This window comes from Phacochoerus africanus, chromosome 10 (assembly GCF_016906955.1).
Source record: "Phacochoerus africanus isolate WHEZ1 chromosome 10, ROS_Pafr_v1, whole genome shotgun sequence".
Lineage (NCBI taxonomy): Eukaryota > Metazoa > Chordata > Mammalia > Artiodactyla > Suidae > Phacochoerus > Phacochoerus africanus.
The window spans coordinates 63,282,769-63,310,403 of NC_062553.1; the positions used below are offsets into that span (position 1 = coordinate 63,282,769).

At 34.7% G+C, this 27,635-nt stretch overlaps 1 protein-coding gene across 1 annotated transcript in view; it reads right to left on the reverse strand.

The window, feature by feature from the left end:
* EPHA5 (EPH receptor A5) overlaps positions 1 to 27,635 on the reverse strand; it is a 326,237-nt gene that overhangs the window by 252,361 nt on the left and 46,241 nt on the right. The window contains exon 3 of the mRNA XM_047799235.1: positions 5,053 to 5,716. Coding sequence (XP_047655191.1) covers positions 5,053 to 5,716 — 664 coding nt within the window. The remainder of the gene's footprint in view (positions 1 to 5,052; positions 5,717 to 27,635) is intronic.

A 27,635-nucleotide genomic window follows, 5' to 3' on the forward strand; every position in this document is an offset into this window, starting at 1 on the left:
CATACACACTTGACCTGCTATACTTCAAAAATCACCATCTTTTGTTACATTTTTTAAAATTAAAATTAGTTTCCTTTCATTGCACAAAAAAGCATACCAGATCAGACCAAAAGTTCAAACCCTTTGATGTTTTTTGGTAACATGCTTAATTAAAAATAACTAGGCTCTCCAATGCATAATTGTATGAACACCAAATACACTAAATTTCCAGCCAATTTTGTTTCAAACATAAATATGCACCAGAAGTTTGAATGATTGGCATACTAGTCCCTGCAGTATCTGCACTGTTTCTGAATCAAGGCTCTTTCTTGAGCTCCATATTTCCCCTACTTTGTCCTTGCTGTGCAATCATCTCCCAGCTGGACAATTAATAAGTGCTTTTTCTCCACAGCCCTTGGCGTGTCAACCCCCTCAGCCTGAATTTGAACATGTGCTATATACCTTCTCCACTCTGACTGGTTTTGGCAGTGACCCACAATCTAAATCTCTTTCCTCCATTTGATATAAGTGAAACTATAATTATCTAGGGGTAATTTCAAATTACTACTTCATTCCACTGGCAACTGATGAAGATTAGTGGTCTTGCCTTGCATCTGAGCAAGTCAGCAACGTAATCACAAGAGAACTCAGCAGGCAGTGTTTGATTCATGTGAACTCAATTACTTCTGTCAAACACATTCACTTCAATAAAAAGCAGAAACTTCCAAAATGGATTTTTGCTAACAATTTTGTACTCCAAAAAATTTCATATGACTCTTAAGGGAAAAAAATAGCATGGGTTTCATCAGAAATAATAATAAATAACAAGTATGGAAACATACTTGTATAAATAGATTTAATACATTATTAGCTCCTGAAAATAAGGAACATTTCAAAGAAATAAATTTGTACACTTAAAACAGTTTATTAAAGAAAATCCAGGCATATAAGTAAGCCTTAGAAAAAGAAATGCACTCGAATTTTACGATAATACCACGGAAACCAGAGTATTTGGTTACCTAGTTAAAATCAGATTATTATGAAAAAGGTAATTAAATTCTCTTAAAGAAAGTTAAATGAAAGAGGCACAAAGACGATAAACTACTAAATGGACAGGGACTCCTGAATTGCTTCTTGGTCGTCTTTTGGGTTGAATCTGTATGTTAATTAGCTACCTTGCATTCTCATTCCTGAAGGTTTAGCTGCTAAAGGCCCTTGGGTCAAGTCCACCATGTTCTGCACGAATATCAGGTCATGTGAACGTGATCTGACAGCAACTACCTGGTCACCTTCTAGCACAGACTCAGTAAATATAAACATACTATAATCATTACAACAGGTTTACTCAAATTTCAGCTTATTAATTAGTTATAGTCTTAATTAAATTCCAACATATTTTGATTATCAAAGAAACTGAATAATTAAATGTAAGTACATAATAAGGCTACATTATAAACACATTACAGCATGTGATGTTTTGAGGTCTATAAAAATCACTAAGATCACCTCTATAATAGTTAACATATATGCCAATCACATATGATTTAAAGACCCAGAACCTGAAAATTTGGCCCAAGAATCTTAGGACTAAATAAAGATTAATTTAAAAGATGTATTCATCAATTTTATAAGCAAAGATGTTTTTTACAGACAAATACATATGTAAAATAATTACAATTATTTCTTTAAAATACATAATTCTAAAATACAGGATTCTTTTATGCCTTTGCCTATACTACTTTCTCTTTCCAATTCACTTTCCTTATCTCTTGCCTTGACTTCTTTCTCATTCCTTAAGATCACATGCACTGGAGTTCTTGTGGTGGCTCAGCAGAAACAAATCTGACTACTATCCGTGAGGACGCAGGTTTGATCCCTGGCTTTGCTCAATGGGTTAAGGGTCTGGCATTGCTGTGAGCGGTGGTGTAGGCAAGAGGCTACAGCTCCAATTCAATCCCTAGCCTGAGAACCTCCATATGCCGCAGGTGCAGCCCTAAAAAGACAAAAAAAAAAAAAAGATAACATGCACCACTGTTGTCACTAAGGAATATGTAGTCTAACGGGGTGGGGAATGAATCATTAATCACATAGGAAAATAGCAAATATATTCAAAATCATAACTCTAAATGGTTCTACGAAGGAAGATATATGAGTAAACACCACAGGGCCTGACCTAGACTTTGGGGGGGGGTGCTGCAGCACAGATCTGAAAGATTAGTGTAAGCTGATGAGGCATAAAGGAGCTAAAAGAATGTTTCAGGGGAAGGGAACAGAATAACAGAAGAACAAGTAATGAAAATGAGCAAATTGGCTTTGAGAAACTAAAATAGAGCCAGCGTGGCTAGTGCATATGGAAACGGAGAAGCACAGCTTTAGATATGTCTAGAGAGGTAACAGGAGCAAAGCCAAGCAGGATCTTAGGCCACTTTAAAAACTTCATTTTAAAGGAAACTACTGAAGTGTTTAAAGACAGTGTGTTGGGAGTGGGTAGGCCCTGAGGAGGATGGGGGTATGAAGCTACCAGATTTGCATTTTTGTAGAAGCAATACACTCACATGGCACATAAATCAATCAAAACCATACAATCATTCAGTATCCTTAGAAATAAAGGTCCAATGATATGTGCTTATAGGTTGGGGGAAAAGTGAAACAGAGAGAAGTGGACAACTTTATGAGATAGTTACATGGTAATTTCTATAGATAGTTTGTGATGGAATGGAACTGGGTAGTGAGTAGGAAGGAGATAAGAAGAATGATTCTGAGATTTCTGGTCTACAAGGATAGGTCCAAAACATCAAATCTCCACTTAAAGGTTTGGGGATAGTACATTAAAATCACAGAATGAATTAGAGTTACCGTGAAATTTTGTATGATACACACATACATACATTTACATTTGCATGTGCATATTGTGTACAGATTTTAAAGGCCTTGGAAATATCTGTGATGCCCTTAATTCTCCAAAACCTTGAACATTTATTTATCCATTCCATAAGAAAGTTATTTATAGAATAGACATTTGAACTTCCTCCTAGAGTGTTGACATGTATTTGTATATGAGAAACACCAAAAGGCACTCCTCACATAGACCACGTTGTGCAGAGCACCTTCTGAGGTTGTGGGGTCTACAGCCTTCACAACCCCGCAGCCTTTGTTCCTGCTACCAGAGTAGAGTGATAAACGCATGAAGACAGAATACAGTTTGGTGAGGTTTCCTATAAGGTTCACCCCTTTTTCTCTCAGGTCTCTACTCTTCAATTAGTGAGAGCATAAGAAGCAAAAGAATCGCAGTAAATGCTTGCACTAGAAACCATCAGAATACTATTTCTTCAAGACATTTTCCATGATAAGCACCTGCAGAATAACTTAATGTCAGCAACAACCAAAAGTTGTCCTCTTAATACACAGGTCCTTTACACCCTATGTCAATCTGGATAAAGACAAGGGTCATTATGCACTGAACTAAAGCTACCACACAGCATTCATTAAATGGATATAAAAAAACAATCAAATAGAGCTTGCTGCTCTATAGAAAACAAATTCTTAAATAATAAGATTTACACTGTAAATATTTCAGGGAAAAGAATGAAATGTATTCATTGGATTATATTTAACTCCCCCTTCTGATTCCATAATTAGAAATAGCTTCACTTTTCACCAAGAAGATGGCTCAAAAAGAAAAGTTAAGATATTGCTAGCTGGAACTCTTCTTTAAATCCAACCCTATGTAAAATATGATTCATTTCCTTGACAAATTTAAAAGCGTATCTGAAACATAAATTTGAGTTAATAAAACTTTATATATACCTATACAGGAATAGAGTTGTAGAATACATGGAAAAACAACCATGCACTTAACTGTAGATGGTATACAAATATAAGGTGATGCTGAAAAAAGGAAATTTAAATGAAGTGTGACGTGTTTCTAGAGAGAAATAATTAATATGATTTACAGGTAGTTTTCCTAATTTTGCTTCCTTGGATCTACAGTCAATGTACAGTCAGACCTAAACAAACTTGAGCAAGTCTGATACACGTTATTTAAAAAAAAAAAAAAAAAAAAAAAAAACCTGAAGCTACCTGTGGGATTAGGGGACTTCTCAGCAATTGGTTTTCTCCTCTGTTGATACACATTAACTCTCATTACCTAGTTGGCACATGCACTTCATGGTAAAAACAAGGTCGGGTTCATAAGGGTGAATTTTTTTTCTTTTAAGGAAGACATGTTTTTCTTTTTCATGAGCTGTTCCAAAATAAAATGCTATCCTGTTCCAAAAAGCCATTGATAAATTTCCATGTTTAAAAGGGCAACTCACCACACTGTGGGCAAAATGAGGGTATTTTCAAATGAAGAAGGAAGCATGCATGATCAAGTTTCAATTTAAAAGAAAAATTAAAACAGAAAAAAAAATCTCTAAGTGCAAATTGCTTTGAAATGACCTTTCTGTATTGGCTACAAAAACAGTTATTTTCTTGGGCACAACTCATTATGCACTTAAAATTGACCTGTAAGTTCTTAAAAACAAGCATGTAATAGCAATTACACATAAACAACGCAGTAAACAAAGTCCTGCCAGCTTACAAAATTTTTTGTTCATGTGGCTGTACTTACATCTGAAGAATTTTTAAAAGACAAAAACAAGTCTCATCTAAAGTTTGCATTTGAACTTTACAGAGAAAGGAGAGTTCAATTTTATCTTTATGAAGAGAAAATAGCAGTAGAGTAGCAGACAATAATCATACTAAGAAAGTTACATACAAAGAAATAATCCCTTGGTTTGAGCTGTTCAAAACAAAATTTCTGAAAGCAAAATGAATATGAACTACTACACCGCAAGAAAGACACTCTCTGAGTATTAATTATGTATATCCAATAACATATTACATTAAATCTTTCATCATTGCCAGAAGTTTTAAAATTCTTGGAAGAGAGAAATCTAACTTGAAGAGAAATCATTTCCATAAATTAGCAAAGTAAAAGGTCATCTATCTGCTCATAATCACTGGAAGAAATACATACACATGATTCAACTGAAGCAGTCAGCCGCTGCAGATGTGCAGGCAGACTCTTACCTTGACAGGTGCCATTTTTCTCTTCATAGCCTGCCTTGCACATGCATTTCCCGATGGGAACCAGCCACTCCCCTTCAGCGCTGCAGTGCATTTTGGGAGGTTCATCTGTCACAGAATGGTTGACACAGGACCCCGACACCTCAAGCAACTGCGAAGAATCAGCTCCGGTGATTGTGTCAGGGAAGACAGCCAGGTGCCGTACCACAGAAGGGCATTTTTTATAATACACACGCACAGAAACCAGAGCGATGCACGCACCTACATCTTGAAAAGCAAGATAAAATCCCTTTTTGCTTAGAGGTCCTACATCCCTGACCTCTGTATTCAGTTTCATGACACGGTCGCCAAGATCAAGTTCTGTAAAGCTTTCATCGGCAGCAATGGTATCAATTTTGATGTATTGGTTTTCCTTGATGTTTCTCCCATTCTCACCATCTGACTCAAAATAATACATGTTAAAAGTTTCCTTACAGGTACCCAGTCCTCCGGGAAGGCTGTTGCAGTCCCGCAGAGTAAACTTGAGTTCTATGAAGATTCTGGAAGCACCTTCGTTGGAGATCCAACTGGTCAAAAGCCAGTTATTCTGATTCTGTTCCATAACTTTGCATACTTGGTATGTATGGATAGGGGCATAATTTTCATCAACTTCACCAATCTCTTCCCACTGTATAATATAAAATAGAAAGACAAAAAATTAAAAATCAATGAGAAAATAACCAGCCAAAGTCATCAATGACAGTTAATTCAGGTGTAGAAATTGCAGCCTTGATATATAGTATTGAGAGATGGAGCTATATAGTAAGAATACAAAAAGAATTCTCTCTCCTTAAATTCAGTAAATTAAGAATCTATTAGTCAAGGTCTCCAATGTAACTCAAAGGTGAACACACATGGTTGATATGCCAAGAAAGAAAATAATGTAATCCAGAGTAAAAATAATAGAAAATTGAATATGAATGCGATTAACAAGGAACAGTGAAAAGAAAGTACATATATTTGGAAGGAAGTTAAGGATATAAACTAATAGTGCAGATAAAATTTGAAAGAAAAAAGGATATAAACTTTTTTTTTAGAAAACAACAATGAGAAAAAAGTAGTAAACATGGAAAGGAAGCAAAAAATGTAACATGTAAATCCACATTTAATTCTTGCATGTTACAAATAACACATCAATGTAACAAAATTTGAAAGGAAATTCATTAGCTTACAGTTAATAATAGGTATTTATTTCATTGAACCAATCTGTTTAGGACTCTTACAAAGTGGATAACTAGTAAGTGTTTATTCATACATTTATCCACAAATATAAACCTAGAGACAGAAAAAAAGGATGAAAATTATAGATTAGTAATATGAAGATCCCTGTAATTTCAAATACTGATTTTTTTTTTGCTGTACATATCCTGAGAATGCATTAATTCTTTCTTACCAATTCGTTATTTTATGCACAATGACCTTAGAAGTTTTGAATATATACAGGATGCAGAAAAACTATATATGATTTGTGTAGCTTCCAAAATACTATTCAGCCAAATAAGAGATCTAAATTTGTCCCCTTCCTAGTAAAATACTACAGTTTTGAGAATGTCAATGTACCATAATCACAGTGTAAAACCAGATTTTTATTCTCCTTAAAGATGTTATTATAACTTAGAAAAAAATTTAAACCTATTCCATGTGTATAAAACTATGTGTAATTTGATTTTAAATCTTTAAAAATTGTTGTTAAACACGTAGAGAAGTGAAACATACATAATGACTTTCAATAAATCCAGACTGATTTTAGACATTAAGTATCATCAATAATAAACTTCATAGAACCACATTTCTTTAGACATGAAATTAAATGGAATATTATTTCTTGATTCTGTTCAACTGACAAAAATGTGAAAACAGTGGAGGCACAAGGGATGCACATAAATCATACACCTCAGGTGGCCCCTCTCAGAATTCTAGATGCCAAGGGGTAGACAGAAGTAAAAAGTGCTAAAGATGGGGAAATGCTGAGCTCCTTAAAATTACAAGAGAGAGACAGTAAGTTTTATCCAGCCTTATGACCTTCACATAAGGTTTTTATGTGAGTTCATTCATTTAATCTCACTTTTCTCCTCTCTCGAAATGTATATAAACTTATCAACCTAAAAATATGCACAAGAGGAGAGTTCTGAGTTAAGTTTTATTCTGGGCAAAAGAAGGACTATATAGCCTGGGAGAGAGCATTGCAGATAGCTCTGAAAAACTGGTCCAAAGAGGCAGGACAAGGACAGTATACATGTGGTTTTGGTGAAGGGGAGAGGTACGTGCAATTAAGCACACATTTTGCAGGACGTTATTGCTAGTTATGAAGAGCAGATGTCCCCATGAAGGATTTTAGTTCTTTTCTGGATATGAGGGGATGCAAGAATTGGGCTCACAACAGCTCCAGAAAATATCTATCTGAAGACTTGTTCTGCCAGTTTTTCCAGAACACAGAGTGCCTCCCTCCTGATCTCCACTCCGAACTCCTTCGGGGTGTTAAGGGTCAGCAGCTGCAGTGGTTCATGATTCAATCCTTGCAGAGGTAGCCTCCAGGTGGCAAACTGTACTGAGCCTCTGATTTTCTAGTCTAGCTTTGCATCTCAGCACCCTCTCCTTAAACTACTTAGTTTCTTCCTTAAAGCCATCTAGGTATTAATCTCTTTATTGTAAATGGTTGCTGAATGCCATGATTAATACTTCATGCAAAAAGTATCTCAACTAACCAAACGAAAACACCAGAAAGGATCAACTTACTGTAATAAGGTTAATTAACTGTATTTTCTTTGAATTAGTAAAATGGAAAAGAGCAACAAAAAGAGCTCGTCTCTGAACAAGGAAAGCCAAAATAATACTACATTATTTCTACTCTAGATTCCCTTATTTTATAATAGTCCTCCAATGCAAAACACAAACATATTTCAAATCCTTGACCTTAAACCATTTATAGAAAAACTATTTCTGCATCATATATTCCAATAGGACCCTGCCAGAAAGTCGAAAGAATTGGACAAGTAAAAAGAATTAAAATAGCAGCATCTTCCAAGATTCTAAGGCAAGCAATTCATAGTCTTTGTCTGTACGAAGTCCAAGGTACCACAATTATTATTTAAAATGCAAGCCAAGCAGCAATTGACAAGACAGCTTAACAGTTACTGCTTCGGGTGATAATTTCAAAGTGCATAAGCGTTTTACTTCTCTGAATATTCTCAATTAAGAAGAGAAAAACTGTAATTTTCTGTGATGTTAGAATCTATCATAGTGAGATTTTATTTATTTTTCTTTTCAAGTGTCCAAAATATAAATGAAGGCTCACATTTTCTACTTCTAATGAATGAATAGAAATACTTTAATTTAAGTAATTATGGCCATAAGCTATTCAGAGAATCAAACAGGTAAAATATACACACTTCCCATAAATATCTGCTCCTATTTAGACAAATGCACTAAGAAACAAAATATTCCATTTATTTTAGATTGACTAGCTGAAATAAAACTTTGAATTCTTCCAAGTGCTCTTCCATTTAATAACAAGAAGACTTCTTGCTGTCCTCAGCAAATATCTTATCTACAAAGAAGAAACAAGAGCATGAAGAGAAAGTTGCACTCAGGAAGAACTTAGGATCATAGCAGGTGTATTCCTAGACACTTCTGCAAACCTTAACTTAAAGGAGCTTACAGTAATTTAACAAAGGACACAGGCAGAAAGCACAATATTTTAAGTTCAAGTTTGTTGACATTCCTATGATTCCATGGTTTAATAAAAAGTATTTGCTGATACTCTGATTACTGCAATGAAGGTGCCTGGGTCTTGTGTAAGCATGATCACTGAATGCAATATGGTAGGTATAGCTCTGTTCTTCGGGTCCAGCTACTCCTTAAGACCCAGCCTCTGAGCTCAGGCTTTTCTCTGTGTCTGCCTCCTCCTTATTTCTATTTCTCTGCCTTATGGGCTGGTTTGATTTCTCCCCCAAATGCTTGGGCTTGCTCCTTTTCCCACTGGGCACAGAGAACCCCAACTCATGCCTGGCTAGGCCTCGAAAGTCAGCCACATTCATCAGAGAAGTGGAAAAAGAAAAAAAGACTTATTTTCATATTCTTATATGTATCATGCAGTTACCAACTTTTCCTACCCAAGCCATTAAGAACTATTTTCTTCCTGCCTGCCTCTCAGCTCTATTAAGTTTCTTGCCCCAAGCTCCTACTGTCTCTTAATTTGTTAGCATTGATATCATTTTTAATCCCTAATTTATCCATCACTTCTTTTACCTTTACAACTTAAAACACCGATTCAGAACACACAGCCTAGACTAACATCTCCCTTTATATTACATCTCCAAACACATAAACAGAGTTGATTTTGACCTTTCAGTATATGGGTGTGCCTATTATCTAGTTCTGTTTTCGTTACTGTGTGTCTATGTAAGTTTCTACGCAGAGATTAATCTACTGAGACTAAAGTATAGTAGTAGAGGATTGAATGGAAATACTTGGCTGGTCTTGTACAGAAGAAAGACAGCCTGAAACTCTAGAATTAGCCCCAGCTCTTACAGTATGTAGAAGTATTAGCCGAGACTTAATAGCTGGTGCACTGTTACATAACCTAGAGTGAGAACTGAAACTCTCTATCCCAGTCATCTAGGATCCAATATGGAACATCAGAAGGGGCCTTAAAAGACCTGGTCCTGAAATTTCCCATCATGGCAGATTATAAACCCAACCTCTGTCCATGAGGATGTGGCTTCGATCCCCGGTCTTGTTCAGCAGGTTGAGGATCTGGCGTTGCCTTGAGCTGTGGTGTAGGTTGCAGACATGGCTTGGATCTCGTGTCGTTGTGGTTGTGGCGTAGGCTGGCAGCTATACCTCCAATTTGACTCCTAGCCTGGGAACTTCCATATGCCACAGGTGTGGCCCAAGAAAGAAAGAAAGAAAGAAAGAAAGAAGAAAGAAAGAAAGAAAGAAAGAAAGACAAGAACACGAAAGGAAAAGAAAGAAAGAAAGAAAAGAAAAGAGAAGAGAAAGGAAGGAGAAGGAAGGAAGGAAGAAGGAAGGATAGAGAAGAGAAGGAGCGAAAGGAAGGAAGGAAGGAAGGAAGCGAAGGAGGAAGGAAGGAAGGGAAGACATGGAAAGAAACTCAGATGAAAGCAAGACACAGAAAGAAAAGAAAGAAGAAAGAAAGGAAAGAAAAGAAGGAAAGAAAGAACAGAAAGAAAGAAAGAAACGAAAGAAAGAAAAGAAAGAAAAGAAAGAAAGAAGGAAAGAAGGAAAGAAGGAAAGAAAGAAAAGAAAGAAGAAAGAAAGAAAAGAAGGAAAAGAAGAAAGAAAGAAAGGAAAGAAAGAAAGAAAGAAAGAGAGAAAGAGGAAAGAAAGAAAGAAGAAAGAAAGAAGGAAGAAGGAAAGAAGAAAGAAAGAAGAAAGAAGGAAAGAAGGAAAGAAGGAAGGAAGGAAGAAAGAAAGAAAGAAAGAAAGAAGAAAGAAAGAAAGAAAGAAGGAAGAAAGAAAAGAAGGAAAGAAAGAAAGAAGGAAAGAGGAAAGAAAGAAGGAAAAGAAAGAAGAAAGAAGGAAAGAAAGAAAGAAAGAAAGAAGGAAGGAAAGGGAAGGAGGAAGGAAGGAAAGAAAGAAAGAAAGAAGAAGAAAAGAAAGAAAGAAAGAAGAAAGAAAGAAGAAAGAAAGAAGGAAAGAAGGAAAGAAGGAAAAGAAGGAAACGAAGGAAAGGAAAGAAGGAAAGAAAGAAGGAAAGAAGAAAGAAGAGAAAGAGGAAAGAAGAAGAAAGAAAGAAAGAAAGAAAGAAAGAAAGAAGGAAGGAAGGAAGGAAGGAAGGAAGGAAGGAAGGAAGGAAGGAGGAGGAAGGAAGGAAGGAAGGAAGAAAGAAAGAAAAGGAAAGAAAGAAAGAAAGAAAGAAAGAAAGAAAGAAAGAAAGAAAGAAAGAAGAAAGAAGGAAAGAAAGACCGACCAGGTTCTACTGTTCATTTTAGAAATGAGACCAGACAAAAAGAAAGGATTTTCCCACAAAAGCTCACAAAACATCACCCTGACCATCTGAGGATTCCCTCTGCCTTTGAGTCCCTCTGTCTTGTTACTGGCATGTCTCTATCCCTGGTAAGTGGGTTTGGATGTGGTATTCCTTGATTCACTTCACTGATTGCTACTCCACTCTGCTGAAACTAAATTCATATTGTTTTTAAGATATGATGTAACCACAAATAATTAATTCACTTTCTTCTCCTTTCCTTTTCCTCCTTCCTTCATTCCTTCGTTCCTTCCTTCCTCCCTCTCTCTGTATATCTTAATACCTTGAAACACAGATATGAAAATGAAGACAAGTATTTTTTTTCTCTACTGTATCTCAGAGTCTGATACCACGAGACACAGGCTATTTTACAATGAATGAATTAATCTCGAACATAAAATATCCCTTCTTAGTCTAGAGAAATGTTAATATGAAATTCAAAATAATTCAAGATGGTAAATAAATGATTATATGATTTGCCTTTTGTTTTTGTTTGAACAAAAATAAATTTTGTTCTCTGTAAACTGAATTTTATAAATTCGAATACAAGGAAAGTTTATGAACTCATATTTTCAAAAAATTAGTCTTCAGTAAAAAGCTTTAGGTATTTCTTTTAAGATAGTTTCTTACTTAATCATACAATTATTTTTAGTTTAGTTTTGCATATTACCCTTAGAACTACTTCTAATTAGCATTACATTTTCCCAATTATAACTTGTGGCTGAGTTTAGATATATACTTTTTTTGGTATGTTTTAACAGATTCAGTTTTTATTTTTCACTCACTAGCCTTCTTCACCATTCTATAATACAGCATCTTATAGCACATCAGTTGTTGGCACCATTCCTTCTTTCCTATTTCAGTTAAACAATATCAGAACCATCTTAATGATTTTATTTGGCAAAGTGATATTAAAATACAGCTAGGACTCAACAGCCTCTAGCTTTATTCTCAAGTGTCCAAAGCATAACCTTGCATCAAGACCTTGTTTATCACAAACACTTCTTTGAATACGGAAATAGCAATCCATTATCCTTTAATACCACAGTATTTTTTATAATGCATCTTGGAATGCTCCAAAAAGAAACTACTTCTAGGATTCTCATTTTATTCAAAATAATGTTAGATACCATTATTAAACTCTTCTGTGTGTGTGTAGTATGTGCTAACTTTACTAAAGATATCTTGATCTCAAATTACTAATTAACTGTCACTTTAACTCTTCATGACTTCAGAAGTGCTTGAGAAGTAATCTGACTATGTGTTCAAATTGGAAAGTCAGTCATTTCACCCATTTTAACCAGTGAGCAACACATTCCAATTGCTACCTCATTATATATTTACCTAAATTCTAGAATTTCTGGAAACTTCCTGCTCTTGAATAAATCAGACAAAATAAAATATAAAAAATTAGAAACTTCAAACACACCAATTATCTTTGGTTTTTCTTTCTGTTAATGCTTAGTTTCTTATAGTAATTTACAGTTTTAATACCAGATTTTTAGTTTCATTATTTCATATTTTTTTTTCAATTTTGCTTTAATGATTAAAATTAGGTAAAATAGACTCAAGCAAGAACCTAAATGAACTGCTTATTTTCTTGTTTTCCCCAGGTGCAAGATAAACAATTACTAATATCTTCCCCATAACATTTTATGACTTGTTATGCTTACATAAAATCACTATGTTTTTGCTCCCTGTTGGAAGTTCAATAGAGTTCATTCATCTATGTGTGCACGTAAACATCTCCCTGATACATTCAATAAAATGGGCCAGAAAATCCTCCAAGTATAAGTGGCTTAGGACCATAATCGATGGCAGAAAAGGTGAGGAATCCTATCATTGCTGGGACATTTTTGTCTGTTCTTACTACTTTGATGTGTTACAGTTCCCCTAGAAGATATTACTCATTATGAAGAAACACTGTATTATTAAAACCCGTGCATATTGGTCACAAATATGTGTCCCTAGTCTGCCTGCCTGCCCAGTGGCTGCCCAAATGCTCAGGGAGAGTCAAGTGGGAAACAAAACTTTATCTTGGGTCACAATGCTTTTAGATACGTTTTGCCATAATTCAAAAGTAATTATGCAGGGTAGGAAGACCTCAAAGCTCTAACAGAATACAGGAAGAATAGCTCAAGCTACAGCTAGTCGATCTACATATGAGACAACTGATTTTCTCACTGCACACTATATGATGACATAATCATACCATCACATCATTTTGCAGAGGAGTAAACTGAGACCCAGCGAGATCAATATACACTAGTTAGTGCCAAATTTTGTCTCTGATAAAAAACTCCCTGCTATTAATTAATGTTTTCTGCTTTTGAAGGGCTAAAATCCTAATGCATAAAACAGAGTGGCACATGAAGTCATTTTAATGTACAAAAGAGACAAACTTTCATTACCTAGCGAACGAGGTATTTATGCTCTCAAAAGATAAAACTGTGGGCCTTTGTTGTAGAATTCTAGCACCCCATGCTTCCTTAATCAGTTTACTGACTTTTGGATCAACGTCACACAAGTCTATTGAGCAAGAGAAGTATCTCATTTTTTTTTTTTTATGCACAACCACAGGACAAAATGGTTTAAAATGAAGAAAATATGTAGTATTCATTTCTGTTTCAGAAATTCAATCACTCTAATAGCTATAGTAAAATAAATATGGCAAAATGTATCAACTTTCAGCAAAAATCATTTGAATCAATAATCTTGTTACATTTCCTCAATAATATATTAGACTACACCAAATAGGTGTTTGAGTTATTTGAAATGTTTTTAAAATTCATAAGGATGATGCTGCAGTATTGCTAGAAATGACTCAATTAATTTTCTGAGTCTGAAATAAAGCTGAAGTCAATTACTTTACTACCCATGGATCAGTGCAAATATTTATGGGCTTAAATTCAATTTATGAAACAAATAAAATCACTTGATAAAGATACAGATGAACTTTCAAATTTATATGAACATCTTCACAGGGAAACTTCTAGCCAATTGATCATCTGTCTACAACACTAAATATGAATGGCAAAGAGGAGATTTTTTCACCTGAAAAAACAACTGTTTTTTTCTTTAATGTTGCAGACAGTAATTATTGTTTTAAAAAAGAAAAGAACGAAAAATGTTTTCTTTGTTCATTTATTCTTTAAAAAAATTATCCACGTGCACAAGAAATGAATTAGGGATTAGAAAAATCAAAAGCACCATATCGGATAAAATATTCAGAGAAGTTTACAATTTAAGGAATAAGATATTTCTTTGTAAAATACTGTAATAAATATAATCTAAAAACCAAAAGAAAAATGTACATACATGACTGCTTATATATGTTGTTATTCTACCTTTAAGAAGGCATATATTATACAGTTTCACATTATATAAAATGATAAATTATGTCATGAATCCTTCAAATTTATAAATTGCCTTTTTATTGAAAATTTACTTAGAAAAAGAAATTCAAACATTAACCGGTCGACAATAATTTTAAAGGGCAGAATGAGTTAAGTGAGTAGGTGTGCCTAAAATTAACAAATGAATAAACTGAATTCAAATCTTAAATGATCTCATTAATGTTTTATCAAAAAGCAATTAGATTAAAGATTATCTAGTCTGTCAGTGATTTTGTGCCATGAGTTATAATTTTAAAGGGAGCACCTAAAAATAAAGTTATAAACCACTGATCTAGTTTAGTTCCACGTTACACAATATATTGGGACATTGCCATTTTTAAGCAATAGGAGCTTGCCACTGTATTTTCATCCTGTTCTAACAGATATAATGCAACATTTGAAATCTTGTAAAACTATGGTAATAGAAATATTCATTTGTGTTCTATTACAAAAGCTTGTACGTCTGTGAGTTTATATCCTTCTAAAGAGATGACTGTGATCTCAATTGCATACTTGCTTATGTAGGAGTATACATTTACCATGGATTTTAAGATCTAAGGAGTCATGTTTTTCCTATGTTTCAGCATTTCATGGTGGAAACACACAGAGAAACACAACACACTCACAATAAAGAATTCCTTCATGATAGACATTAGGAAATGTTAGAGATGCCTCTCAGTGTTATTTAAATATAGATGTTCCCAGTAACACTTAAAACTTTAGAGTGACAGTACTCCTCTCTTTAATATAAATACTATCCTATTATAGACAGCTATAAATTCTGTGGGGAAGCCTTCTTTTTGAAGCAATATAAAAGTTTCAGTAAATGAGGGAAAAAACTATTTCATTTGGGATTCACTTTAATGAAAATAAAGCAGATTAACTTCTGGTGCACTTAATGTTTCAGGCAAAATAGATATAATTATACCCTTGCTATTCTGGCAAAAAAAAAAAAGGGGGGGGGGATTTCACCGAATCATCTGCAACTCTGAATTATTATCTAGCCTATAAAATATACCAGAAACATAACGTTGTCCGTGGTCTCTGGTTTACATTGTCCTTATTTTTCTGTAGAGGATATTATACTCCTGGTGTCAGCCTTCACAGCAACTCCATAATCAATTCTGTATCTCACATAATCCCATGTTCTTGTAATCAGTGGCTATTCAACACAAATTTCCAACTCAGTTTTTGTTGGGAAACAGCCACATTAGGGCTTTGAGCTTATTCGAGTTTAAGTGATTATACTTTCATAACACAGACTAAAACCCACTGTATCCACTTTCCACAGCTGTATTGACACTGCAGAAATGGAGATTGTCTATAGTTACTGTGCTGTCCAGTCAGGAGCCGAAATCTCCATAAGAGGCAGCTTTATTTTTTAGAATCCCAGGGCTTCTCTCTTTGAGGTGGAAATAAAAGAAGGAACAGCCATGGGTCCATTGCAATTCCCTCTTCTGTATTTGTTGAGCCTTTCTGGTCTCCCCAAACTGCTCTCAACAAAAAAAAATAGTTCCTTAAGTAAAACTGCACATTTCTTACCAAAAACTTACCATGAAATTTTTAAATGTTTAGCAATAGTTCTAAAATGACAATTCCAAATTTTAGCACTCATTTTTGTATCTTTGATAGTTAGTTTAATGCAAATTTAATGCTGACCTGTTTTAGACTGTGGAATTTATAACAGGGTATGTTATCTGAGGATAGTGATTGACTAATACTCATAGAAATTTTATATCAACTCAATCTAAATATTTTGCCACATTTTATCAAGGATTTTTTATTTGAGAATTACTGTGGACATGGATTTTTCTGAGAATGCCAAGAATTCTAGGCAAATATAAAATCTTCACAGCATTAGTGAAATTACAGTAGTTGGGAAGATAAATAATACATTTGTTCTTACTTGGATGTTCTGCCTATATTTTTTCTTTATCTTCCTATATTATCACTTAATCATATTTTAAATTAAAAGCAAAATTTTTTTGGTCATACCCATCGCTTGTGGAATTTTCCAGGCCAGGAACTGAACTCATGCTACAGCAGCAACCCAAGCCACAGCAGTGACAGTGCCAGATCCTTGATCCTCTGCACCACAAGGGAACTCCTGCCCCTAGATCATTTTGAGGCCTCTTTTTCCTTGGTAAGTAACCACAAGTGGGAAGAGTAAAATTAATTTTGCATTGTGATTTTAATCTTAAAATTAAAACAATTTATTGACTGCCTTTTTCCCTGATTATCAACACAATCCCCTCACTAATATATTCTAGTAACAGGAAACATAAATGGAGCAAATGCAAATAAGAAGTAAGTCTGGTTATGGTACAGAAATATGGAATCTTTTAGCCTAAAGAATCTTAGATGATATTTGATATTTTTATATATATTTGTAATGAGCAAACAATAATCTGAATATGATAAATGATCTATCCATAATTACAGGAGGTAACTGTGACTGACTTGCATTTCTCATTCTGTGTGCTATGTAACTAATAGTTAATAACTAATGGTCCTTAGAAAAGATGGCTTGGTGAGCTCTTGGAAATCTCAGGCTCTTTGATAGTATTTCTCCATTCCACTTTTGGCTGGTTACACTGAAAAAAAAGGATAATCTTTTGTACATTTAAATGTGGATTTCTTAGGGAAACTTTAGATAGACATAGAATCAAGTTTCTGAACCCTCCTTCTAGGAGAATATACTGATAGCCAAATCAAGGACCCATTTGGCAATACATGGTAAACTTAACACCTTTTTAACTAGGATTTTCACATGTGAAACTTGACATATATACACACATATGCCAGGTCATATATACTTGTGTTTGTGTGTATGTGTGTGTGTGTGTGTATGCCAAGATGATACCTCAGACACTGTAATGGCCAAATACTAGAAACTATTTCCATCAATAGGAATGAATAAAATGTGTTATATTCATAATTATGCAAAAGTTAACATTAATTGATTTATATAAAGATCTCTAATTCATAATGATGAGGGAAAAAGCCAATTTTAAACATAGCAAAACATTTATATATACTTTAGAAATAAATAAAACTCCTATTAATTATGGTTTGTTACATCCTTATAGTCATATGGTGTTAAAAGTGTAAATGAACAGGAAAAATACACTATATTCATGAGAACAGATCAAGAAAAAGTATCTGATATGAAGAAAGATTAAGAGAAATATTGAATAAAAAGTTGACAGAACCTAAGAGACCTCTAGAACTAAATAAAGTATATCCATGTATGTGTGATGAGAATCCAAAAGCAGAACAGAGAAAAAAAAGACAGGCACAATATTCTAATAAATATCAAAAATTTCCCAAATTTGATGAAAATCTATGTAGAAATCTGAAATGTCCACTGAATCCAATTAGCATACACAGAAAAATCCAGGCCTAGACACAATACAGTGACACTGCTGAATGCTAAGATATTAAAAAACATTGGAAAGCAGCAAGAAGAAAACCACTCATTAAGTAGAGAAGAACAAGAATTAATGATTAGCGGACTCCTCAGTAAAAGCAGTGCAGGCCAGCAGAGAGTGGAATGACATTTTGAAAATATTGAAAGAAAAAAAAAATCTGTCAACCGAGAATTCTATACTGAGCAAAACTACTCAAAAGTGAAATTGAGTAACTAGTAAAAGATAAATAATGCAATTAGAAAATGGACAAAAGATATAAACAGATACATTACTGCAGAGGATATACTGATGACAAGTAAACATAGGAAAAGATACTGAATGTCATTAGTCTTTGGGGAAATGAAAGTTAAAACCACAATGAGATATTACTACTCACCTATTTGAATTTATTTATTTATGTTTAATAGTGACTATGCCAAATGCTGATGAGTATGTGGAGAAACTGGTTTGCTTATGCATTGCTGGTAGAAATATAAAATGGTACAGTACCCTGGAAAACTGGCAGTTTCTTACAAACCTAAACATGCAATTACTATACAACACAGCCATTTTAATTGACATTAACTCCAGATTAAATGAAAACTTACATTCATACAAATATCTCTACATGCATACTCACAGCTTTAAATAGTCCTGAAACTAGAATCAGCCCAGATGACCTTCATGGGGTGAATGACAAAACTGTGGAACAAATGTACCATGGAAGAGGAGTCAGCAGTACAAAGAAACAAAATCCTGATATAAGCAACAACTTGAAGGAATTATGGAATTATGCTGAGAGAGAAAAATCACTCTCAAAATGGTAAACGTTGTATAAGTACATTTGTATAATATTTGTGAAATAACAAAACTTTAGAAGTGGAGTAAGGCTGTCATTGCCAGAGGTCAGAGATAGGGATGGGGAAGCAGGTGAGACTTGAGTGTGGTCATAAAAGGGCAATATGAGAGATCCTTGTGCTATTGTCCCCAGTACTGTAGAGGTGATGAATACAAACCTACATAGGTGATGAATCTTTATAGGACTTAACGGAGATGTACACACCCACCCACACAGAGTAAATAAGAGCAGAAAACTGAGAGATACAGGGATGAAAGACCAGGAGAAATTGTTACACAATTAATGAACAACATCAACAAGAATCTCAACTAAGATGTATCTGACTTCAAAGCTCATGTTTTAATTCACTATGCCATGATGCCTCCAAAAGGAAGACAAAGAGTTCATGGAAACTAGTCATTGGTAGGCAACCTAACGAAGTAAAGGAAGTCACTCTCTGGTATTCTTTCCAATGCACAGCCACATTTTTTATTTCCCAAGTTTAACTGTGTACTTTCTTCTTAACTTTGAATTCAAGCTTAAGAAGTTACTGTCATGTCACTCAAAGTATTCTCTATGCAACTAGAATCCCACAGAATATTTTACAGAAAACAAATGTTCTTCAGCAAGACAACTATGAAGCTCTTGCTAGATCATCTCTCTCTCTCTCTCTTTTTTTTTAACAAAATAGACTATTTTTTACTCAACTAAAGATCAATCATCAATGATGAAAGGAGTGTTCTTTTCAACCAGATCATTGCTGAATTTAGGCTGATTCCCTATTTTGGCTCTGACACCCCTTATAGCCTCAGAGAGTCCCTCCTAATCCTATGGAGAGGTTGCGTCAGAGGTTTATATGGGCCAGTTCATTACTTTGGGTTTTTTTTTAAATTTTTTAATTGAATTATACTTGATTTACAATATTGCCCCAATTTACTCTGTACAACACAGTGACCCAGTCATACATATATATATATATACATATTCCCTTTCTTATATTTTATTCCATCATGGTCTACTCCAAGAGACTGGATATAGTTCCCTGAGATACACAGTGGGGCCTCATTGCTTATCCATTCTAAATGTAATAGTTTGCATCTACTAAACTAAAACTTCCAGTCCTTCCCATTCCCTTCACCTCCCCCTTGGTAACCACAAGTCTATTCTATTGATGAGTATAAGATATTCTTCTTCTTTTTTTTTGAGTTTTTACCTTTTATTTTTTTTCTACTATACAGCATGGTGACCCAGTTACACATACAGGTATACATTCTTTTTTCTCCCATTATCATGCTCTGTAATAAGTGACTAGACATAGTTCCCAGTGCTACAGAGCAAGATCTCATTGCTAATCCATTTCAAAGGCAATAGTATGCATCTATTAACCCCAAATTCCCAATCCACCCCACTCCCTCTCCCTTGGCAACCACAAGTCTGTTCTCCAAGTCCATGATTTTCTTTTCTGTGGAAAGGTTCATTTGTGCCATATATTAGATTCCAGATATACATGATATCATATGATATTTGTCTTTCTCTTTCTGACTTACTTCACTCAGTATGAGAGTCTCTAGTTCCATCCATGTTGCTGCAAATGGCATTATTTTGTTCTCTTTTATGGCTGAGTAGTATTCCATTGTGTATATATACTGAAAGCTTTGGGAAGTCAATGCATATGTAAAAAGCAAAACTATACTCCATACACATCCATATATTAAAGCTCTGCAGTAAATTACTCTATTTAGTTTTAATTATTACACTATTTTCCATGCTTGTATTGCAAGAGAAGTTTTTTATTCCCAACACATATGAGAACTCCTCTGAACATTCCACAGGACATATTTTGGGAGATTCTAAGTTATGGTGTTGACTGATAATTACTGAGGTGTAGCTACTTAAGTGGGACACCATACAATGGCTTAAACTTTGAGGAGTTCCCATCATGGCTCAGCAGTAATGAACATGACTAGTATCCATGAGGATGCAGGTTTGATCCCTGGCTTTGATGAGTGGGTTTGGATCCGGCATTGCCATGAGCTGGGGTGTTGGCTGCAGATGCCGTTCGGATCCTATATTGCTGTGGCTGTGGCCTAGGCCAGCAGCTGCAGCTCCAATTAGACCCCTAGCCCATGAACTTCCATATGCCATATGTGTGGCCCTAAAATCAGACAAACAAAAATTTGACAGATGAGTGGATTAAGATGTGGTATACATACACAATGGAATACTACTCAGCCATAAAAGAGAACAAAATAATGCCGTTTGCAGCAACATGGATGAAACTGGAGACTCTCATAGTAAGTGAAGTAAGTCAGAAAGAGAAAGACAAATATCATATATCACTTATATCTGGAATCTAATATATGGCACAAATGAACCTTTCCACAGAAAAGAAAATCATGGACTTGGAGAACAGACTTGTGGTTGCCAAGGGGGAGGAGGAGGGAGTGTGAGGGACTGGGAGCTTTGTATTAATAGATGCAAACTATTGCATTTGGAGTGGGTAAGCAATGTTATCCTGCTGTACATCTCAGGGAACTATATCTAGTCACTTGTGATAGAACATGATGGAGGATAATGTAAGAAAAAGAATATATACATATGTGTATGTGACTGGGTCACTTTGCTGTACAGTAGAAAACTGACCAGAACACTTTAAACCAACTACAATGGAAAAATAAAAATCATTAAAAAATAAAAAAATAAAACTGTAAAAAAAAATTTGACTACTTCCCTCTGATACATTTTTCATAGTTCCTAATTTATACTCCATTTTCAGTTTATATATCTGTATTTCCTACTGGATTCATTCTATGACAAACAAATCTGTTCTCAGTTGTCTGTGTATCCCCAGTGTTTAAGTTTGCATGGGGAGGTTTACACATTCAATACATATTGACTGTACGTAAGAACAAAAGAATGAAAAAATGGATCAACCAAAAATGAATGGATGAATGAAAGAATGAATGAATGAAAATATCGAAAGCCATTTGACTGGCTCCTACTGCTTTACGGGGGGCGGTGGGGGGGAGGCTGGATCTACAGCAATGGAACAGAAAGAACTTTTGAGTGAGTTACTTCTCCTTCCTTTTTCTAGAAGCAGTTTAGTCAAAGAACACTTGCCATGTGTGTCACCCCTGAAATGTTGCCAGCCTTTTGCTCTGGCCACTATTTTTTTTTCCTCTCAATAAGAACTCCCACCAGAAGAATGGCAAGGAAAGAAAGAAAAGGTTAAACTCAATTCTGTCAAATGCTGTTAAGACTTGGCAGCTCCAGGAAAGGTTTAATAGTGAAGAGAAGTGAATCTAGTGAAATAGGGGGCCATCTGAGTCACTGTGAACTTCATTTATCTGTGTATCTCTGTTCCTAATTATCACAGAGAAGTGACAGCTGACAAGCCCACGGAGGTCTCAGAAGATTGTAAAACTGTATTTGATGGTCAAAACAACAGTGATTCATGTAAATCACTATGATTTATTTCAGGTGATGTTGAGATTGGGTAACTAGTTTCTTTTCTTTTCACATAAAATAGGATGTTTTATAATGGTATCTGAGATTCTATCTTGAGAAGATCTAGTTAGTTGGTGCTTAATGTAAAGTTCAAACTCTGGGACACATGTTATCTTTCACTTACCCTTGAAAAAGAAGTATATGAGTCAAAATGACTGCAGTTCACTTTGCACAAATTAGGAAGGTAAGTTTTAAGATTAAATGGAAAAGTTTCCTTAGTACGTATCTGATAAGCAGTAGAGTCTCAATAATTTTTGATCATATTTAATTACAACCTTATACAAAGTACGCCAGATCAAAAGCAAAATACTGGAAATGTAATTGTTCTAAAACATAACAAAGCAAATACATACTGGAAATTATTATTATAAAACAAAGAAAAAAGTTTTATAGATCTCAATATTCATAATTAAATTTCTTTCTTAGATTGAAAATCTCAGTGTATTTTTAACTCATTAATTTTCACAAGAATTCAGAGCCATATCTTAGAGCTGACCACCTTTCAGCATCATTAAGGCAGAAACAGTTTCTTGATCATATTTCTCTAAGTATTAACTTTATGGTTTCATACAGGCTTACTGCTTGACATAGCTCATTTCTGTAATGATATTTAGAGAGCAACTTATATAACCCCAATTTGATAGTGGCAAAGTACATACTTATATTCATGAGAAAATAAATGTTTATATCTGATAAATTCCCATATTGAAACATTTCATTCATAATGAAAAAGAGGTAATAAATGAGTAAAATGCATATTTTTCCTAATCAAAGGGGCCCTGAACAAAATAAACTGATCATACTGACAACCTGCCAGCTGTTTGTACACATACACCAGTTGATAACACCTAATTTCAGAGGCATTTGTACTAATTTATTGTAAACAGGTTAATGTTTTCTACATAACTGAAAAATGAAGTCTTTCATAGTGTCTACAAGTTATATTTGAGAGGTTAAGATTTTTCTTTCAGGAGTTCCTGTCGTGGCGCAGTGGTTAACGAATCCGACTAGGAACCATGAGGTTGTGGGTTCGATCCCTGCCCTTGCTCAGTGGGTTAACGATCCGGCGTTGCCGTGAGGTTGCAGACGCGGCTAGGATCCTGCGTTGCTGTGGCTCTGGCATAGGCCAGTGGCTACAGCTCCGATTCGACCCCTCGCCTGGGAATCTCCATATGCCGTGGGAGCGGCCCAAAGAAATAGCAAAAAGACAAAAAAAAAAAAAGATTTTTCTTTCATAGATTAATATTATATATACATATATTTAAGTATTTAAGAAAACTGGAGGAAAGATTAAAAAAGAACCTTGGTATTTATAATAAAATTTTAATTTCTATATAAGTAGAATCAATAAAGATATAATTATTGACATTAAATAATTAAATTTGATTTATGCAGCCTGGTTTCGAAACTATACTTCTAAATGAAAAAAAAAAAAGAATAATGATTGAGGAAATTTTTTCCTATTTGAACCTTTTTTTTTCCTCCTCAGCTAAAATACCTTAAAGCTGACAGAATTAATCATTCAGCAAGAGACGTACTGAGTGAGTCTCATTAATATCTCTATAGAGATAGAGATACATAGTTCAGGTTTTTCTAGGTGAGTGATCAATGTGTACAGAATTCCCATTCAACTTAATGGGGTTGTGCTTACATAAGCTTAATATTTCTTCTATACATAAAACCCTCAGTTTTTATTTTTTCTTTTTGTTTACTTACAATCTATTCATACAGTAGCTCTTCACTTCTCCTGTTTTACTTGAAAATATTATTGTAAAGTTCCAACTTTCTTTTATTCTTGGTCTCATTTTGAATGACCTACAACAGAGGTTTCCAAACACTGCCTTATGCACCAACTGCATCATCATTACCTCAGTTGGTTTATTTAAAAGGCCAATTCTTGGGTAGTACTCATGACCAACAGAATCCCGGGACCCAAGAATATGTATTTTAATGACATGTGATAATAATTGTTTAAAATTTATTGAGAATTAAAAATGTGCCTAGAATTTTCCCAAATATTTACATGTTTTAACACAGGTTATTCTCACTGCAGTCAAATAAGGAGGGTGTTATTATTTGGGTGGGAAAATGAGGAAAGTTAATGAGTTGTGATTCTGGAAACATTAGAGTCTTTGCTGTTAACCTCTTACCAAATGACAGGCCTCTTTTGAGTGAGTCTAACTTCTAGGCAGATTTCTATAAAAATGTCTAGTAAATGTTGCTTATTATAGCACACTGAATCACATATATTTATCGTGTGTCTCTTTCTCCAACTGAGCAAAAAGTCCCATAAGAGAAGAACAGTATTATATTCACATTTTGGCTCCTTCAGCAAAATACCTGAGTTCAGATTTGCTGCACTGATTTTTCCTTTCAAATCGCCCAAGGAGAAATTCACCCAAACTATCTGCACTATGGAACCATTATACAGCAAACCTCCCTAACATGACACAGCGTTTTCTTTTGTCATCTGACCGAAATGCCTTCTCCCCCATTCCAGTCTATTTCTTGAGTCTTAACCCAGTTTTTAATGCAGACTAACTCTTAGTACCATTAACTATACTATATTTTTTACTTTAGGATTTTGAACATATTTGAAGTCCTAAATTTCCTATTTGAGATGACCTCTGGCTGACATTCTAGAAAACTAAATAAAATGGCCAAAACTCTACCTTGCCTTAGTATGAGGCCCAGATGAGTTTCCAGTTTGGAACTATAGAAAAAAAATTGAGTTGAATTAAAAAGAACCTGTTTCCTTTCTCTCAATTATAATATATATACACACTGTTCTTTAAAATATATTAAAACTCAAATTTATGTGATATTCCCTCACAACACTTGAATCTCATTCAGGAATTTTGTGTGCAAACTACTACCATTTTTACAGATATATGTTACATTTTAATTTTTTATGATGTTTTAACTACCTTCTTTACATCTTTCTATGACAGTTACACAGAACGAACAATCATTCAAAATCTCCTATCTGCTGGTCTATATAAGTCTTTCTTTTTATAAAAATGAAAGTCTAAATAATATTCAGCTCTTGAATGGTTATACATATATTGCTGTTAAATGAAAGCAGACCATGCTGTTGGTTGAAGTTTTGTTGGGCTAAAGATATGCTAAACAGAAAAGAAATCAAGATTTTCTGCAATAAAGAAAAATTTAGGAGTCCCCGTCTTGGCATAGTGGAAATGAATCCGACTAGTAACATGAGGTTGCGGGTTCAATCCCTGGCCTCACTCGGTGGGTTAAGGATCCAGTGTTGCCCTGAGCTGAGGTGTAGATCGCAGATGTGGCTCGGATCTGGCATTGCTGTGAGTCTGGCGCCTATGGCTACAGCTCCGATTAGACCCCAGGCCTGGGAAACTCCATATGCCGTGGGTGGGGCCCTAAAAAGTCAAAAGACAAAAAAAAAAAAAGTAAAAGAAAAATTTAAAGAAATATACTCAGAAAATGATCCAGAGAACTTGAGGAATTGGATAAGCAATTTATACAAACTTATGACGGTCTCAACGCCTTCACCATATGCAGGAACAAAGCAGAAAAAACAGGAGGTGATATGGTATTTCCTTCTTACAGAGAGACAGGAGTAAGAGCAGGGATTGAGGGGTAGCATGACCCAGAACTTATATAGGGATCATTATGAACCAACTCCCCATTTTTTCCATGATATATTGAAACTCATTAGGAAAAACAGTAGAGTAATTGCTAACCTCAGACACTGTCTTAGAAAAACAATTCTTCCCTAATCAGGACATAGCCCAGTGTGAATAATGAACACTACCATCATGTTCAATGAAGTTAAACAAGAAAAGATGGAATAAAACCACTGCAGAACATCACTTGTTTACACAAATTGCTTTTTTCTTCACTTACGCTGGCTATGACAATATGCGCCAACCTAGAAGTCATCTGGAAGCGGCAAATACTCCTGTGGGCAGGAGTGGGATGGAGCGAACAAATGTATTAAAATCTAGACGTTAAACCTTCTGAAAGTGGAGAGAAACCTATTTGATTCTGCAGTGCCAACACAGTCGCTAACACAAAGAAAGTGAATGGTAATGGTTATGAATTAATATCTATAGCCTGTTTTGCCCACTAGACTATGAACAGCACAGAATTTGTCCCTCATTTCTCCATTTACAATGAACACAGTACTAGTACAGAACAGATTTACAATAAATATTATTTTATTAATGAATAAATGAAAGAAGCCATCAAAAAGAGAGAAGATTCAGAAATCATAATCCAAGGGAAAAAATAAGACCCAGAACCAGAAATAAAGCCAGCTGCCCAGGGATAAGAATAAACATTCAAATATGTTTATTTGGGTTAATTCCAGAAAACCCTTCCATAGGATTCTAGTATGTATATCTAGTATATCTAGGATATTCTTATTAGGACTCCAAGCACACTGACATGTTTATAATTCTGGGCATCTTCTGAGTGTTTGTCTATCTGATACTGGGTTGTGTGTATCTGTGCGTCTGTATGTGGATGAGGTTCCGAGCATGTTTGAGATTTGCGAAAACAAAGGGAGAGTGCATCAGCATAAACATTAACATCACTACTCTGCCTTCCAAGGAGAGGAGGCTACAGTCCATTAAGTTCTCAGATGAAAGTTTCACTTAGATTCGATTTTGCTGAAACTTAAGGAGTATGATTAAACCTTAGATAGGAGTCTTAAGGTTAAAATTATTCAGTCAGGCCCAACTTGCTCTAGGCATTCTCATATTAGTCCTGTGTAATTCTATTGTGTTCAGATTGCTTCATTCTACAGAAAAGTAAATGTTTTTTTTTTGTTTTTTGTTTGTTTGTTTTGCTTAGAATCAACTTGAAGCAGTATTTTATTTGGTAAACCCTTCAAAGATAAACTGATAAACTTAGTACATTTTTTAACTAAATCTACCAACTAGGATCTGGGTATGAATACTGAGTTAGAAAGAATGGCAAACACCATATCAATGTAAAGGTTTTCTAGAAAAATATTCACATGTTAATGTGTTTATATGTGAATATACGGTTCTGGGTTTTATGTTCAGGTCAGAGGGCAGGCAGGTTTAAAAAAAAACCTGGACAAGAAGTCATTCTTAAAGAAATGAGAAAAATGTAGTAGGGATTTCATAAAACCCAATTTGTTCAATGTAATGGATTATTCTTTATTTTGAGATTATATGCTTCTTATTATTTTAGTATTAGAATTCTCTCTTTAAATGGAACAATGGTGATAATGGAGGGTAATTTATAGGTTTTGATTCAGGGAGTGCTTTGAACATAACTTTTACATTACTGGTTCATGAGCAGCATAGCTAGCCTCTAATTCTACAAGATGCCTGTGGGTTTTTTTCCATGAAAAAAGAAGGAATGAATGATGCTTCCCCAAAATGGACTTGGTCTAGCTT